This window comes from Nematostella vectensis, chromosome 3 (assembly GCF_932526225.1).
Source record: "Nematostella vectensis chromosome 3, jaNemVect1.1, whole genome shotgun sequence".
NCBI lineage: Eukaryota > Metazoa > Cnidaria > Anthozoa > Actiniaria > Edwardsiidae > Nematostella > Nematostella vectensis.
This window is the reverse complement of record NC_064036.1, coordinates 16308971-16326452: the sequence shown is the minus strand read 5'-3', so window position 1 is coordinate 16326452 and position 17482 is coordinate 16308971. Positions and strand designations below refer to the sequence as shown.

At 38.3% G+C, this 17482-nt stretch overlaps 4 protein-coding genes across 5 annotated transcripts in view; 1 reads left to right on the top strand and 3 right to left on the bottom strand.

Moving 5' to 3' along the window:
- The window catches only part of LOC5507177, a 60706-nt gene extending 60348 nt beyond the window's left edge, over positions 1-358 (bottom strand). Inside the window, exon 1 of the mRNA XM_032375697.2 lies at positions 1-358. This exon is cut by the window's left edge and continues 263 nt beyond it. Within this exon, the coding sequence (XP_032231588.2) occupies positions 1-221 (221 nt within the window). The 5' untranslated portion in view covers positions 222-358.
- Positions 359-1224: 866 nt separating this feature from the next.
- LOC116614570 (arrestin domain-containing protein 3) lies at positions 1225-9233 on the bottom strand. The gene is made up of 6 exons (XM_032375700.2): positions 8928-9233; positions 7280-7506; positions 6582-6789; positions 5706-5863; positions 4928-5126; positions 1225-2622 (listed from the first exon to the last, which is right to left on the bottom strand). The coding sequence occupies exons 1-6, from the start codon at positions 9178-9180 to the stop codon at positions 2456-2458; spliced, it is 1212 nt and encodes a 403-aa protein (XP_032231591.1). The 5' UTR covers positions 9181-9233; the 3' UTR covers positions 1225-2455.
- A 92-nt stretch (positions 9234-9325) lies between these two features.
- LOC5507187 (D-arabinitol dehydrogenase 1) lies at positions 9326-11874 on the top strand. Its single transcript, XM_001627794.3, has 2 exons — positions 9326-9654; positions 10187-11874. The coding sequence occupies exons 1-2, from the start codon at positions 9416-9418 to the stop codon at positions 10992-10994; spliced, it is 1047 nt and encodes a 348-aa protein (XP_001627844.1). The 5' UTR covers positions 9326-9415; the 3' UTR covers positions 10995-11874.
- On the bottom strand, positions 11470-16243 carry LOC116614571 (ephrin-B1). Of its 2 annotated transcripts, XR_004294626.2 has the most exons (7): positions 15933-16243; positions 15143-15444; positions 14719-14847; positions 13487-13678; positions 13211-13360; positions 12734-12831; positions 11470-12448 (listed from the first exon to the last, which is right to left on the bottom strand). XR_004294626.2 is itself a non-coding variant. In XM_032375701.2 (6 exons), exons 1-6 carry the CDS (start codon positions 16028-16030, stop codon positions 12369-12371), a joined length of 951 nt encoding a protein of 316 aa, XP_032231592.1. In that variant the 5' UTR covers positions 16031-16238; the 3' UTR covers positions 11470-12368. The 2 variants fall into 2 exon arrangements, 1 of the variants encoding a protein (XP_032231592.1); XM_032375701.2 differs by lacking the exon at positions 12734-12831 and having other exon boundaries at positions 15933-16238.
- Positions 16244-17482: the final 1239 nt, after the last annotated feature.

The window sequence follows — 17482 nt, the reverse complement described above, 5'->3', positions numbered from 1 at the left end:
CCCAAAGCCATAAAAGTTTGGACACTTGAGTCGAAACTAGCTTGGTACGTTACTAAAATAGATGTCAGGTAGCAGAGAAACACACTGATAGAGTCCCATGCTCGGAACAAGCGCGAGCGTGGATGAATGGTGAATCCATCAGTGCTCGGGGCTTCCGCGAGGTCGATGGCAGAGAAGCCCTGAAAAGAGACTTCAACATGATCTAGTGTTTCTTCTGCCATAAGTTTAGGTGATCGAGTGGCTAGAAAAGACTACATTATGGCCACATTTTACATTTCTTTTACGGTGCCCTTCTGAGCCGGTCGCACTCCGGCATCCTTCTTTAGAAGTAATTACCATGCAAGCTTGATTGCATCATGAATCCCTATTACCTCAGTATTCTAATGCGTTCTAATGGAATGTTCGCGCGCTTGTTGTGAATGGATCTTCTTACGTTTAATTCGCCTTAAATTAAAAAAATTGAATTAAAAATATAGGAAGAGAGAGAGTTAGCATTCCGGTTTTCATATCATTTAACTATGATATATTATTAGGAGCGCGCAAAGGGAAGATATGGAATTATCAATTAAAGCGATAGCAATCAATTGAAGAATTAAGTTGAAACAACTTCCAGGGCAAAAAGAGGGTAAAAAACAATCGCTGTCAGGGGCGTACGCGACCTAGTTTTAAGAGTCACTGGACTGCAAAAAAATTGGCGATCTTATTTGCATAACGAGGGGGAAAAAATCAAATGTTTACTCATTTTTTTTGTACGTAGTTTCATATGTATTTTGAGGATAAAAACAATAATTTTCTTAATCATGGTAGACTATAGATGACTTCCAAACATATTGTTATGTCGTTCAGTGCCAAGCGACGACTGAAGTCCTATTTTAGATCGAGGATGACAGAGGGTAATATTCTGACGCATTGACGCCAATTTCAAACCCAAAGCGGGAGCTATGAAATCTTCACGGGGATGCGGGATGAGGGGCCATGCCCTCATTCAGCATCTGAATGCTTTGACAGCAACTTGTTAAAATCCTGCGTACGCCCCTGGCTGTTACTCGACAAAGAAACATCATTCTTATCACACAATCTTTGACAAGTGAAAAGCGCGCGAAGGGAAGATATGGAAATATCAAAAAAAGCAATAGCAATCAATTGAATAATAAAAAGTTGAAAGAACTTCCAGGGCAAAAAACGAGTATTAAACAATCGCTGTTACTCGACCAAGAGATATCATTCTTATCACACAATCTTTATTATTCAATATATTGAAATACATCTTTTTTGTATTTGTATCTGTACCATATATAGTGACACAGCTCAGTTTTTATTCAGAAACATCATTAAATATAAAATAAGGTGTTACTGTATACCATTTTTTAATTACATTTTATGTTACCGTTACAGGCCTGTAATTGCTGCCTGTCTGGCTGGCTCTTCCTGTGTGAATTCGTGTTTTTTTTTTTTAATTTCTATATAATGTAAAATTACAGTTCGAATGACTCGGACGGAAAGTATATCATATTGATAATCGACTCAAGAATTGCTTGAGTAAACCTGGTCATTACAGTCGTAACATTTGTCTGCAAAAAATCATTACCTATCACCATCGGCAGTCACAGGGGCTACCCTCTAGAATTCTGCGGCCCGTAAACAAAAGATCATTACGTATAACCTCCGCGAGTCGTGTGTTCACTGCGGGAGGTGTGTGTGTGTGTAGGGGGGGAGGGGGGGGGATCTAGATGACGGTTACGACCCTTACGACTATATGGAAACCAGGTTTAAAGTCCACTCTAAAGCCCCGTCAGACATGCGTGGGGGGTGTTGGGAAACAAGGAAATAAATCAACACATGGTTGAAGTTATGTGTTGAACAACATACAACTTTAAATCGGCAATGTCAACAGTATACTTCCGGTCGAATTCGTAACAATCCCCGATAATTTTAACGGAAACGCAAAACATATTTCAAAATTGTAAAAGCAGTTTGTCTAGTGGAAGTTTCTTTGAGGATAATTAGCTGATAATTAGCGCGGATTCTAACAGATTCTTTTGTCTCTTATCGGTTAGGTTTAAGTCGGCCCTCCGGAAGTAAATTGGTGTTGTTTTTGGAATGCGCCGTTTGCACGGGATTTATTATTAGTTATAGTGTTAAGCGCTGGTTGGGTTTTAATCAAAATAATGAAACAAAAAGTTTTTGTTTTACATTGCTATGACATTTTAGCAGTGTCTCTGTTTGCACTTTGGGCGTAATGAATGCAAATAAAACTAAATCTAATTTAATATAAACAATACAACTGATCAGTTGGTCACCGAATTAGCTGAAGCCAAACATCTATTTCTCAGTTATGCAGCATAGAGTACCTATTTACAGCTTAACATTATAAAAAAACATTTTCTGAGATTCTCACTTTAACGCAACTTGGCGGGACAAAAACTCTCGGACTAATGACGAAATAAAAATGAAACTATTTACTGGCTGGCCAGTCCTGGTTTGTTGGTGGCGGTGGCTGGTAGTTGTTGACAAACGGATAACACGGAGTGAAGTTCATGTCGCCCATTGCTCCATCTTGGTGGTCGCCGTCATCTCTGATCGAGGCCCCGCCGAACACGCTCTCGGCATACGAGGGCGGGGCTAGATAAGAATTTTGTAACGATTTTGTAAGGTTACGCTAATATAGTACGGGGCAGTGGGGCTAGAGACAACAGGCTCTTCTTAAGAATGTACTCATATGCAGTCACAGGCATTCAGAATACAAAGGCGGTGGAAGAGACAACGTGAGAGATAAGTAAGGATGTACTTTTATTATATACATACGGAGAAATATTCACTGAAGCATATTCAGTAAATTTTCGTTCGTTCACTGGTCTCAGCAAATCAGAGGCGCGAACGATTTTTGATGTTTTTTCACCGTAAAGAAAAGTCAGTCGCGGTTCTGATTGGACGAACGATATTTTTTCATTGCACTTGAATGGCTTCAGTCCCAACGCATGAACGAGTGCATAAAAATCGTACAAGCATTTTCCATCTAGTAATTTATTTATTTCATAGATGTCGAGATTTTAGAGATAAAAAAGTGCACTACTCGTGTAACATGAGCTACAGTCTCGTGCGTGACATTAGCGAGACAGTTTCATTTCAATGTAAGTTTCTGTCTGTCTTCAACTGAACCGTCGAACAGCACAAACCTCGGAGCCTCTGCAGCCAAGTCTAATAAAATGTTATGTAATAAGCATATTATAAATTTCTCAGTATGTATATAATAAACAACGTTGTTTTGTATCAAAAAAACTCACTCGTTCGCTGCACTCGCTCGTTCGTTTTTTGATACTGTACAGGACCCGAAATGATCCCATCCCAGCTAAGTTTATTTCATGAATTAGAGCATGAAGATATAACTCATAGATGTTTATTTGTGTGAATTCGTATGTCCTTAGAAATCCTTCAACAAAGTCCTTCCCGAAACTAACAGTGTTGTAGAGAATAAGAAGTCTGAAAGGAGCAGTTTGAGTAAAAACTGATTAAATCATTTGTCAACATTATTTGGCATCATTTGTTAACATCATTTGTCAGAAAAAAACACCACAGACGGATGAATTTACATCCGAGCTAAGTTCATTTCATGAATTAGAGCATAAAACATAACTCATAGAGGTTTATTTGTGTGAATTCGTTAGTCCTTAGAAATCCTTCACTGACTTGGGTGGAAAGCCTGTGGATCGATCTTTTTGCAATGATAATATTTTGCAATCTTTTCTTCTTATTTTGAAGGGAAAGAACTTTCACTATTATATTTGTTGTTGGCGCCATAACTGCTTACGAGTGAAAGAACTTTGCATGTTGCTACTTCATACTAATTAGAACAGATAATTTGTAAACAAGAAACTTGATTCACAGCTGGCTGAAAGCGAGAAGTACAAAATACATTATTATTTAATCAAAATATTTCCTCGTTTGTCATTGGACCGCAGCCGCAGACCTGTTTCAGAAGAAATTGGGAACGTTCATCTAACCGGAAATGAATAGGTTCATGATATTATGCACACTTTCAGTAAATTGATAAATCTTAAAGGCGCTTTAGAAAAGTAAATATGCTCAAGCTCATATCAAATTTAATCATATTTTTTTTACTTCTTTGTTCAATCAAGAGTAATTTTCGACAGCAGGATAATGAAAATCGATTGTTTAGTAGAACCGTGATTCCTTCCGGTCTACGCTTGTCTCTTTAGTCTTTTGTCTTTACCCTTTGGCACCGACAACGTTTATTGAAAATGCTATATATAACAGGTGTTCATGATACTAGACTGGTGATAGAGACATGGCCATCCTCGGGAACCAGGGCGTCGAAGTCAGCGCAACGAGGCGCGAGTACGAGTTGGAACAAGGCTCTTGCCGCCACCCGTACCCGAAGATGAGATAATGCAGGAGATTTGCAAATATGTACACAAGATATAACAGGTATTCACGATACAAAGGCAGAGATGGAGACAATGCAGGAGATTTGCAAATATGTACACAAGATATAACAGGTATTAACGATACAAAGGCAGAGATGGAGACAATGCAGGAGAATTGCAAAGATGTACACAAGATATAACAGGTATTCACGATACAAAGGCAGAGATGGAGACAATGCAGGAGATAGTAATGATGTAAACTGTATTACTGATTATTAGGGATAACCCCAGTTTGGTTAAAAAATTCCAATTCCCGGAGCAACAGTATTTTCCAAGCTTCCATTCGGCAAGCCTTATTATCATTTTTTAAGGGGTGGGGGGTTCAAAAGTCTACAAGTTGGACACTCCATATTTGGGACACATTTTGTCCTCTTTAACATATCTAACACGCCTGAACATCCATCATATAACAGCTCAACTGGGTGTCCTAAGCATATTATAATGAAACCAGACTTCAAGCAGCAAGATATTGTTAAACTTACGTGGGTATGCTGACCCCTGCTGGGAGTAGTAAGGCGGGGCCTGATTTGGGTCATTCATCAGTGGTGGGGCAGATGGTTGTGATGCCGGCTGCCAGTATGCCTGTGGAGGTGGCATGGGTGGACGATACGGTACCGAGCCCAGCACAATAGGAAACTTAAGATTGCTGTTCAAATGACACCCAGATACATCAACTTCAACCTGTGGAGTTGAACAAGTGATTACACAAAAAGACTACATTATTTTTAGCTCATTTTTTGAATATGTAAAAGAGTGTACTGCAAGGGAACTTTGTTTCAAGACATGACGTTTCTTCATGAGGTTTCTTGTATTACGGACTTTCAAAAAACAAATAACTTGAGGCCGAAGTTCACATAACCAGATTTTGGCTTTTAAAGATAATTTTTCCTTGATCATCATTGCCCTGTGTATCAGTTCAGGGACAAAAAGCTCAAATTTCAATGACGCTTTACAAAAAGTCGCATCAATTTAAAAAAAGTCGCACTTGATATTTTGTTTGCTATAAGTTGCTAACTTATTGGAAGCGTCACGTCATGTTTTTCCGTCATGTAATGTTTCAAGGATCTAAGAGGGAGGGAAGCACCTAACTGAAGAGGACGCAATGTCAAAAAATCATATTTCCATACATTTCCTTTAAAATTTCTGTATAAAAGCTGATTTCATGGCAAGGGGTCGTTGTTCTGAAAGTTTGTTGAATTGGGCTTGTGTCCATGACATTCATGGTGTCCATGTTATGAAGATCTACACCTCTAACTATACCTCTAACTCATAGGTGACTTGGATACACCTACAGCTGCTCATGGTGGGAGGGAGGGGAGGGATCTGTACCAAAAGGCCAGGGAGGTGTTGCTCACTATGAGGACGGACACCGGGGTGATTGTGTCGTAGGATCTCATTTGTGCGTCGCCGCTGTTTCCCTGTAAACATATCAAATGTTTTCCAAGATGAAAGGAATTTAAAAAAAAAAAAACAGATGCTTGTTATTTTAAGGTTACGTTCATGTTAGACCTTGAGTGATGATTTTTTGTTTAGGTCATTATCTAAAAACAAATAATGTGAATTTGACTGACCCACAAGATGTTATGACCTTTGGGGTACAATTACTTAGCAATTAAAATACCCTGAAATATGGCAACCCATTAAATTATCAAACACAAGCATTTTCATGATCTTTATACAATTTTGCATGCATGTATAATGATAAACTTGCTTTAAAAGCGTTTTTTTCATTTTATGTGAATTATTTTTCAAAAAAACTATTTTGCAACAGTATCAACAAACCAGAAGTAACCAAAATTAATTATGACAACTTTGAAATAAAATAGATGTTCAACGGAAAATGGTTGATAAAATAAGATTAACATGTGATGATAAAAATAAAGCCTACATTACAATGAAAGTATTTTAACATTTCCCTGAGTGGGTTTTGCGATTCACACACTTTAAGTGCGTGGAAAACCAGTGAGTGGAGTTCACTCACTACCTGCTTTTTCTTTCCAATGAGAAGAAAGACCAGCGGAGGAGGCTATAGCAATATACAATATTGATGATACAGTATCACAACAGCCCATCAAGATGGTCAAGAATATAAATTCTTCAGGTGTTTTGAGAAATGGGTGTGTGCACTTGACTTACCACATGATGCGATGTATACTGTTATTTGACGCAGCACTAAGTCAATACCAGGAAGGTTAGTACTGGTCCTATTATTTATGTAGACTGAAACACTTATAGATTCCCCAGGGCAATAACCCCCACGGTCTGTGTGTCCCACCAAAGATAATGGCCCTGACACACAACACAGGCAACCAAGGTTTCTAGTTTCTTCTGTCTGCAAAGGATTCTGCAAAACAATAAAACAAAAAAAAGTTATTTTTTTAGCCCCTAGTGGCAGAAAGGTCTGAACTACCATAAGCATAACTGTATTGATGTCAACAAATTCAATCATGGAGAATGATTTTAAAAATAGTTATTTTTCATCTCATTTCTTATATGTTATTGAAATATAATCCTAGAATATCGAGGTGCTGAGTATCTGGACCTGTTTTTTTTAAAGTTTGTTATAACTCAGAGGTCTGTTAAATGGAGCTCTCACTGTAAGAGTTAGGTTCATAAACAGAGTTTTAACCCTGAGAGAGCTCTTCTAAACTCCCAGAACCCCTAGATACAGTCTAGGGATACCACACCTTACCTACTTAAGAGCAAATTACAGCAACAGACCCCTCAAATAAACCTCTTGGTTAAAAATACTGTGGGGGAGGCATAATAAAGAGCCACTTACTGTACCTATATTATTGCTTTCAGCACCTAGTGACAGTAAAGTACTGACTTACCATAAGCATAACTGTATTGATGTCAACAAATTCAATCATGGAGAATGCCGCCTTTGTTGTAACATCAAACCTCCATGGACGGTCTATAATCGCTTTGAGCCAATACCGGACGTGTCCAAAATTGCCTTCAAAAGATGTCGGCAGATTTTGTTGAGGTATGATGAATGAGAAGGGGTATGAATATTCACCAGGAGGGTGGACTGGGTTATCCCCACCTTGACCCGGATCTGGAATTAAGAAAATAATATGTTGTTCGTTCTATGTAGACTTGGAAGCATTTGAAAGAAAATGGACTTTGACATAGACAAGGTTTTAGGCAGGCTTGGGGTGGGGGGTTTGTTAACTACATTAAGTGAACGATTATTCTTATTTCTGTTTTGCTATGGCTTTTAAAATGACAGGGGGCGGTGGGGCTAAAGAATTGCCCTTATCCTTGTTGGGTTTATTAGAATGCATTATGACATCATAATGAACAAAGGAAACAATAATATGAAGGGATAGTATTTAAAATTCAGAAAGGACAATCAGCCTCATCTGCTTCTCCCAACCTAGTGATACTGCTCCTTACCTTTCTTGCCCCAATCAGTGTTATGATATGACATGGCATAAAATTCAAGACTATACATATACAGTATTTCTATCATATTGTAAGGGGTGCTTTATGGCAGAAAAATCTATGTTTCTTGTCAGGTATGTCACAGCACATGGGCCCAAACAAATTGCAGACACACATTCAATCCATTAGTTATACCAGTCTACTGCCCTCTTTAAAAACATATGTATAATAACAGAGAAAGGGGTCGAAATGCACATAAAACTACTCATACTATTGAGTGAGGCATATGTATAATAACAGGTGTGCTTTAAAAGTACCATCTAGTAAATTTGGTGTCTATACTTGCCTGTGAATTGAGAGAGAAAAATTACCCACCCTTGCTCCCAAAATATCAAACTAGCCCAATGATGTGCTCCAATTTGAAAAAGCAGGACCAAAATATGATCTGGAGCATTACATCAACATAACAATGGTATATCTGGGATAAATTTAAGGAAAAGTGACAGAGCTCTCCCTTAGTTCAGAAGTTATAGCACTTTTTATGCCCCCCCCCCCCCTCCCTCCAAGTCTGAATAGGGTTAATTTGGGCTGACCAAGTTTGTAAAGGATGCATTTTCCATGTCCAATTTTCAACCTGTATTAATTGTATTACAACTTATAATTTGAAATACTAATGCCTTTAAGATCAGAAATCTATAGATTGTGAACGTAATCACACGATCACAGCTCGGTTTAACCAAAATTCAATTCACCGCACACCGGGTTTTCCACTTGAGGTGCACCTTATTAGACACTTACAGGTGTCGAGACAAGAAACTAAAGATTGAATAAGGAATAATCAATGGCAACTGGACGGTAAGTTTGCTGGTTTATCTAATCGAAGCGAGTACTGTGCGATCAGATACCAAGATATAATACTTAACTTAACACTCGAAAATGTTCGTAAAAGATAGAGTACACTACACCGAATTCACGGAAGCAACATTTTAGTGGACGAGGAAACAAACACTGACCCCTGTATGTTTTTGCTATCAACTGTACCAATAGCATTAGACAGTACCAATCAACAGTAAAAATAACATAATACATTACCTTTGCCATAAAGAGTAGCTACAGTATTGATATAAACCTCCTGATTTCTGTATGTCCGAGTACGTCTGTTGTTTCCGCTCCCAGAAGATTCGGACCAGCGAACGTTTGCTTCGCCGTGAAACTCAAGTCGGATACCCCGAGTTTTTAGTTCCTTGTTGAGTTTGAGATAAACCGAGCCATTTAGTACCTCGCCTGGATAAAACACTCGCTTTTCTCCAGTTAGAGTGATTACAAACACCTCCACCTTCCCCATGATAATATTTACCACTTTGGGAGATATGGAGATGAGGGTTGCCGAGGGTCAGCACACAGGAAGCCCAGGCTCACGAGTTTCATTTCCTCTGGGCTCCCTGTCTTAACCCGTCACCCGTCATGCATTCTGAGTTTACAAAGCCAAATCGCGGGCTCATGAGCCTAAACCACACTCAGTTTATTCATATTTCTTAGGTCGTGATTTTCTATTGCCAAATGCATCCTACCGGTATACTATGAACAACGCTGTTCAGCTTTGGGACAATCACCTCTCGGTGATCACACGACCCACTCCCCATGTTCAGTCGCCTAGGGATGTCGTGGTGAAAATAGCATATTCCGCAGTCAGTGGGACAGACTTGCATGTTCTCGAGGGGAGAATTGATTGCGCGAAATCTATCATTTTAGGTCACCAATTCGTGGGGATAGTCAAGGAAATAGGCGCTGATGTACAACACGTATCTGTAGGCGACCGGTAAGTGATACATAGTGGGTAATTGAGCTATTTATCAAGCTTTAGTTTTCTTTATTTTGGCCGAAAGCTTGGGAGGGATTTGGCAGTGAGGTCATCCATAAGTTAGTTCTGCTTTGATTTAAATCATTTACGTGCGACTTTTTATAATCCTACCAAAGCTTCACTTATCCCTATATGTACTTATAGAGTTTTTGTTATTTGACTAAAATGGCAAAAAAAAAACAGAGAAAATCTCACTTGGCTTCTAGTGATTTTTCACCGACCACTGATTGTGTGAATTAAAATTTTCATTAGGTAAGCTACTCACTACTTCACCCTCAGCAGTTTGGGTTTCAAATTAATAATATATAAGTACATTTCTTATCCAAGAAAGAGGCATGGAAACCTACTGCAGTAGGTAAAAACATCAATAGCAAACATTACACGAGGCTTTGATTTTGGTTTATTTTCAATTCTTCAAGTGTAGAACTACAGTCCTTATTTAATTAAAGCAGACATACTAATAGTAATTTTTTTCCCTGTTAAATTTCAGTGTTGTCATCAACCCGCTCACAAGTTGTGGCATCTGTGATTTTTGTCTCAAAGGACAACCACATCTTTGTAAAGTTGAAGGCAAAAACACAGCAATTGGGATCAAGCGTAACGGTGGATGGGCCCAGTTCTGTCGCCTCTCTGCAAAAAATGTTATTCCCTTACCTCACCAAGTAACTTTTGAGCAAGCATTATTTTCAGAGCCTATGTCCTGTATCCTGCGTGGTTGGGACTTGCTAGTACCCCTCCAGACAGATGCAGAAGTTCTGATTTGTGGTGCTGGGAACTCGGGGTTGCTTTGGGCATCCTTTCTTCATTTTCGCGGCTACAGAGAAGTTGTCATATCGGAAGTACTTAAAGGGAGACAAAAAATAGCTCATGGTTTAAATTTTGGGTTCCAGCTGGTTACTCCGGATGTTCTTGTCTCAGAGGCCCGTAATGCAAAACAAAACGATGATCAAGAGTGGGGATTTGATGTAGTGGTTGACTGCACTGGAGACCCAAAATGCTTTGAGCAGAGTCTACAGTGGCTTCGACAGGGTGGGCGGTTACTGCTGTTTGGAACATGCCCTCGCAATGCTAATGCTAGCATAAACCCCAACCAGTTATTACAAAAAGAACTAAAAATCATATCCTATCAAGGGAATTCCTTCACCTTCACTTCGGGAATACAAGTATTACAAGATATGGGGAACCATTATCTAGCATTCGAGAGGCTAGGTGTGCGTACTTTTCAGCTGCAGGAGTATATGGCTGCCATAGAAACGATGCGAAGTGGTGAAATCTCCAAGGCAGTCTTTGAATACTAGTAGACAAGCCAATGTTTCTCACTTTTTACATCACAAAATTGAAAAAAAAAAACACGTTTTAAATCATACAGGGTAGTGTAATTATGTCACCTGTTAATTTTTGCTCAATTTTTTGCTCTCATAAACTTGCATTAGCACAAATAAACATTATTTTTTACTATGCCAGAAAATAAACAGCCATTTAGAAAACAGGAAGTGCATATTATGTATTTGGTTTTCTTTTTGCTGCTTGAGAACAAGTAGTTATATACACTATATTTTTGGCGTACATGCTAGTGTGTATACAGAGAATTTCATGCATTTGTATGCATTTTTGGGGGTGTGCGACATCTATGTAATGTGGAAGAAATGGAGAATCATCACATGTACTGTATGCATATATGTTTTTGACACAAGAATGTTTTTGGACAATAACAGAGACCAGTGTTTGGCCTAATTCTCTCAAAGATTGATCCCTGTTAAGATACATTTTGTATAACAACCACAAAAATAGTTTATTTGTACTAAAATGGTAATTTATGATATTCTGTACAAAATTATATACACAAAGTGCAATTGAAATAACTATTTTGAATCATCCATACTGCCAGCTTGGATCTAAAATATTTTAGAATTTTTCAAACGAAAAAATCACCAGCTTCTAAATATAAACTTGAAGAAGCAAATGTTATTGGGAACTTAGGGTTGGTGATGTATTACACACTAATACAATACTATTTTGCTTTAAATTTTTGTATTTTCTATTAAATCTTTTAAAAAAACATGGTTATAAAAAGGATGAAATTTAATGTGCAAGCAATAAAACTTTTAGCATGATTTAAACAATGTTATGTTAAAAAAATTGTATGCCACAATAAATATCAGTCTTAGTTGTTCCAAATGGTATCACAGTCCTGTAGCAAGGGGATTTGAAAGAAACCCCCATAGTTTGTCCAGGTAGGATGAGCTATGTAACTAAGAGAAAATGGTCTGCTTTATGGGTAAATGAGCCCCCACCTCCCCTGCTCAAAATCCTGGCTATGACATTATCACAAATCCTCTACTGTACTGTATATCTTTATCACAACTTGCAGCTTTTTAAGAGCCTCAAGGATGGTCTACTTTACTGTAGGTATCAGCCATTATTTTTTGTTGAGCATGTGCCGTATATATATATATTGTATTTTGTATCCTTTAGAATATCTCAATAGGTGATAATGGCCACACAACCTCTATTCTTTTGCCATTGGCTAGACCCTATACTGTAGAATATCTCTATAGATGATAATGTCCACACAACCTCTATTCTTGTGCTGTGACCAGAAATTTTCTTGTGCATCTTATAGAAAATCTCTACAGGTGATAATGTTCATGCCCTCCTCATCGACATGACTATCAGTACAGCAAAGATCCTGTTGACATCGGTCGTAAAGTGGCAGTTGATAATACACTGTTCCTGTTGTAGGCATTTTTAGCTACAAGGGATAATAGAAATATTAGTACTAGTAATAAAACAATAGAGAAAGGCAGAGTAATCAAATAGGAATTGACTTTTATTCTAGATAAACTTGCTTATATAACATCCATGTCATCTTTATCATCAAAATAACATATGCAAAAACAGCAGAAGAAGAAGAAATAAAAAATAAGGTTTAACATTAACAAACACAGGAGGAAAGTTATGAGAATCCATACAAAATAAAAGAAAAGAGTTGTGATTAACAAGGAAATTAAAAGAGGGGTGAAAAAAGTTCACCTACCTGGAAGCAAAAGAGAGTAAGGTGTCACAAGAAGGACTTGAAGGATAGACTAGAGGCACATTCACAAGGCTAAATAGGATCTGGAATTCGAGGATCATCTAAAGGAAATATAGCTTAGGTTGTAAGAGACTATTGGTAGTCCTTGATCTGCTGGATCTACTCCAGCAAGGATCTTGCTGCATATTTTGAAACAGCACCACAAGAACACCAACAATATCATATTCAGCAACAAACACTAGAAACACAGTACTTGGTGAGTACTGAAGAAAGGCGCTTATCTGAATGGGTAGAGAATCTGTCAAGGCCTCTCATGTCACATGGAACACATATACTTATTGGTATCATTGGTAAACCTCCTGTGTCTGTTTAGTAAGACTTGCACCCATGGGATGAATGCTCAAATTGTATTTTTGGCATTATCAAGTCTGGAGTACCTGATGCCCAAAACAGGTGAATCTCATTGTTTACATCTCTCACCTTTTCGTCTATTGATTTTATTCCATCTATGGACAGCAAATGCACTTATAACACCTCCTACAACAAGTCCAGTAATAAATATTGCTGTAAATATTCCAGCCAGAGTACCAACAGAAAGCTGATTTAGTTGACTTGGAGAGGATGACCGCTCTGAAAAAAAAAAGATAGTGTAAATAAGTATAATTAAATTTATAGATAGAAAATAGAAAGAGGGTCAGGTATAAGGGGGTTGTTATACAGATACTTATAAATGATATCTTACGAATGATATCTTACTCTCTTTCTTGGGAATAGATGTGCTGTTTTCTTTAGAAGGGTGCTGTGTGGTAGTAAAAAGCAAGCTACAAGGACGTGTTGTATCCCCAATGCATGGTGTCCCCCCATTGGCAGGAGATGGACTATTGCATTGACGCTGCTTCACTCCAGAGCTCTGACATTCTCCCCAATCCGACCAACCTCCATTCAAAACTGTCAAAACAAACAAAATGTGTAAATTTAAATAAAAGAAAATGTATCCATGGATATGGCACAGAGAAAAGTGACTTTATAACAAACACACTAAATGCTTATATAGACAGCATGATTTATTTTTTATTTTATTTATTCATTGAATTTCCACCAGTTCTAATGGTGCGGAAGGCACAACAAAGCTGGGCTCCAAATCAGGTACCCTCTTGAGTGTATTGTTAGAAAGCATTGTTAGGACTGTCGTAGGGGGTAGTCACTGCCAGAGGGTTTATTGAATACCCAGAGGTTGTTTTTGATTCAGGTTAGTATAGTGTAGTATGAAGAGACAGGACCTCAGGTTTGGTGTTCTTATCCGGGAAGACTGGAAACATGGGAGAATAACTTCAACTCACTTGTGACACAAATTCGAATCAAGGCAGGAACCCAGAAAAAAAAAGAATTTCAAGCTAGGATTTGAACCAGGGCCACAGCGGTGAGAGGCCAACACTCTTAACACACTAGACTACCTGTGCTTCCACCCTCGAGACTTGCCCATGACACCTCTACAACTCGAGTAATAGAACATAAATCAGCCTGTGGCCAACAATGCTCTTTACGATACTTGACTACAAGAGCCGTAGTGTGTAATTCAAGGCTAAGACATCGTAGGCAGGTAGCGTAAGACTGAATTTTACTGATAATGTTTATTATGCATTCTTTGGGGTCTTATGTCCCTTATACATACAGTAGTTAAAACAGGACTACTGAGATTTAGTCAAATCATGTGTTAGTGTGATTCATTCATATCAAAAGGCTAACAGTCATAACCCAGCAATAGCAAAAAATTATGTATTTGAAAGCCACAAAATGGCAAATGACCAGACAGGAATGTTTTGGCTTTTAAAATTGCCCTACTAAGTTTGATTTAACTAACACATGCAATTTGACCTTCAGCAACATGGGCTATTGATTTACGAGCTTGTTGGGCTATGGAATACTCTTTTATTAGTTTAGTTGGAAGATAGAATCTTGTGTTGATATATGGTACACCCTATTAGTACCTCTGTTTGTGGCAGGACAGTTTGGATCTGATTCACTCAGACAGACATAGATCTTCAACTTCAACTTGTTCTGGGCGCATCGCCCCCCATTTAGGCTGTCTATAGTGTTTGAAGTTCCACTAGATGTATCTGCAAAGAATTAAAATATTGCAGAATTGTTACAAACAACTGGAGAAATCTAGAAACCTACAATCTAATCTATAATCTAATGTGGCGTGTGAATTTGTTCCTTTGAATAGCATATAGCATAGCACCCCTAGGCAATCCCCACCCTCTCCTTATTTCTATACTCCTTCCCCTGCTTTATCACTGAAACTGGTGACCATTTCCCCATTTATTTATCTATTGCACATCTGAGAAACAATGGTATAATTGTTCTTTAGAATTCACCAAGGCTTTTTATTATGATCTACGGTACACTTACCAATGAAGTAATAAGTTTTTCCTTTTGTAAACTCTGGTATGTTGTTTGTGGGTGCAATTTCTTGTATCAGCACAGTTTTGAATTTGAGAGCCATGGGGTCGCTACAAGTCAGTATCTTTTTGGCCCCAGTAGCATTACAGTTATTATACCCTGCTTCATCCACCATGTAAATGCTTGCATACTGATGATCCTTGGAGTGTTGTGTATTTGTTTGTATCTCATAATCACCAAGATTTGGGCAAAGGAATGTTAACTTGTCCTTCATAAGCACTGTTCTTGGTTTATTTCTAAGGTTCTCGAATCTTGAAAAAAAAATAGTTGGATAAGCATTAAATTACTAACTTACTTTTGTATGATTTACTTGAAAGTGTCATAAATATGAATAAGGTTGATAGATCTACAAAAATTCTTATCTTCCATTCACTAGGCTACTATATCCCAAACATTTGCAGGGTGGAAGAATAACAAAAGTGATATGGGGTAGGTAAGAAAGGTCGCCATGATTTGTTGTCACGTACTTGAAAAAGACGCCATCAAAATTGTAATCATTTTCATAGCACATTTGTAAGCGACAAATTCTTATCAAACAAAAGAACACTCACGCTCAATTCATTTACAATATTTTCGCAAGTGTGTTTTGACATTGAAAGACAATTGTAATCAATAACGAACGACCAAGATATTCTCTCACCTTACGATCATCTTACGATGATCGAGATTTGAAAAACCAGCGAGCAAATCATGCCTGCAGTTTGATGCAAAATACACCGATCAATACATATATACTCACATTGGGTTTTCTGGGTTCCATAGTATTGTCGGTAGAAAGTCGGCGACACTTGTCCCAACCATGAATAAAACAAGCATCAACAGGACCCTCATCGACATGTTTTCAAACTGATTAAAGTTTAAGCAGTACGAACGGCAGCTTGTTTTGAGAACGAAATGCTCCTGTTGATAAAATACCGTGGTTTTGAATAAAGCTCTGTTGGTCTTACCGCAGAATGCTAAAATAGAGAGGAACCGAGCCAGGAAATGATATCATTTGCTTGACCTTAGCTGTGTGGGTGCATAGAACCCGCCTTTGTTATGCAAATAGCTGGGGAGGAGAGAGCGTGTCAGAGTCAATAAACTACACCAATAGCAATATAACAGATCGCTTAACTCAAATAAACCACGATGAAAATATCCATCAAACGTCAAATTTTCCATTTTTGATCACTTTCGAACGCGTGTCGCTACTTTCCTAATTAATTTCACAACTATATTTAAAATGATTGGACCCCTCCCCCCTAAAAATAACAGGGAACTACGTAGCTCGTGACATCATTTAGATTACACATACACACGTAGATAAATCGGTAAATAAATTGGAATTTATATTACAGAATTCGGATTCGATTATCTTTTTCGTAATCATTCGCATGATGTTTTTTGTAAATTGAGTAAGCTCGATCTTTGTAGATATTTTGGGCAGATGGTGAATTGCTGTACAGATAACATACACCCGAATTACTTCCTTCGGGGCACCAAATTTCGCGGAACGGAAGTTAAGCCCTATCCCAGCAATCACTACCTTTTATGTCGTCGTCGATGAATTTAGATCACGAGTGATGCATAACTTAATTGTTCCGTTTATTCTGCAAAACAAACCGACAAAACTAATCAAGCAAATCTTGGAACTTCTCGGGTGCAGCCACAGAATCTAGCGAAGCTCTTGAAAAGGGCCAACTTTCGTAAGTTGTTGGCTCAGGATTTGGGGTATTCATGTTCGGTTTATTTGCAAAGAAGGGGGGGGGGGGGGGGGGCTCGCCTAAAAATGAGACATAATTTACGAAAGAATACACAAAGTGTGACATGACGTAACGCAAGGCACGACCCGGTTATCACTTCCTTGTATAGTCTGCCAAAAAATGTGCATATATGGCGTGCTAGAAGATGCGCCCGTGTCAAACAAAACTTGTAATGAAATCTTCCTCTTATAAAAAGAGAATATGCTCTCGCACTTCTTGGCAAATACATGCAACATTTTTATCGTTAGGAATTATTTTTAGTGTATTGAAAAATTGGTATTCATATCGAAAATGATAACAGGCACAGCAAAGCGTACTCTCTTCGCACAGACCTTTCCGTGAGCTCTGGGGAGGGAGCAAGCAAAGCAAAATAAAAGAGTATAAATAATTGAATCCATAAGTTCGGTAGAAAAGGTGTCAGCTCTAGTCGTATCGCTGAAAACCCCGCGAGACCACGGAAATACCACCTCCCCAAAACAATAGACACTAACCAGAAACTCACGCACGTTAGCTAATTTGTGGGGAAAACCCAGACCAGTAGACGCTT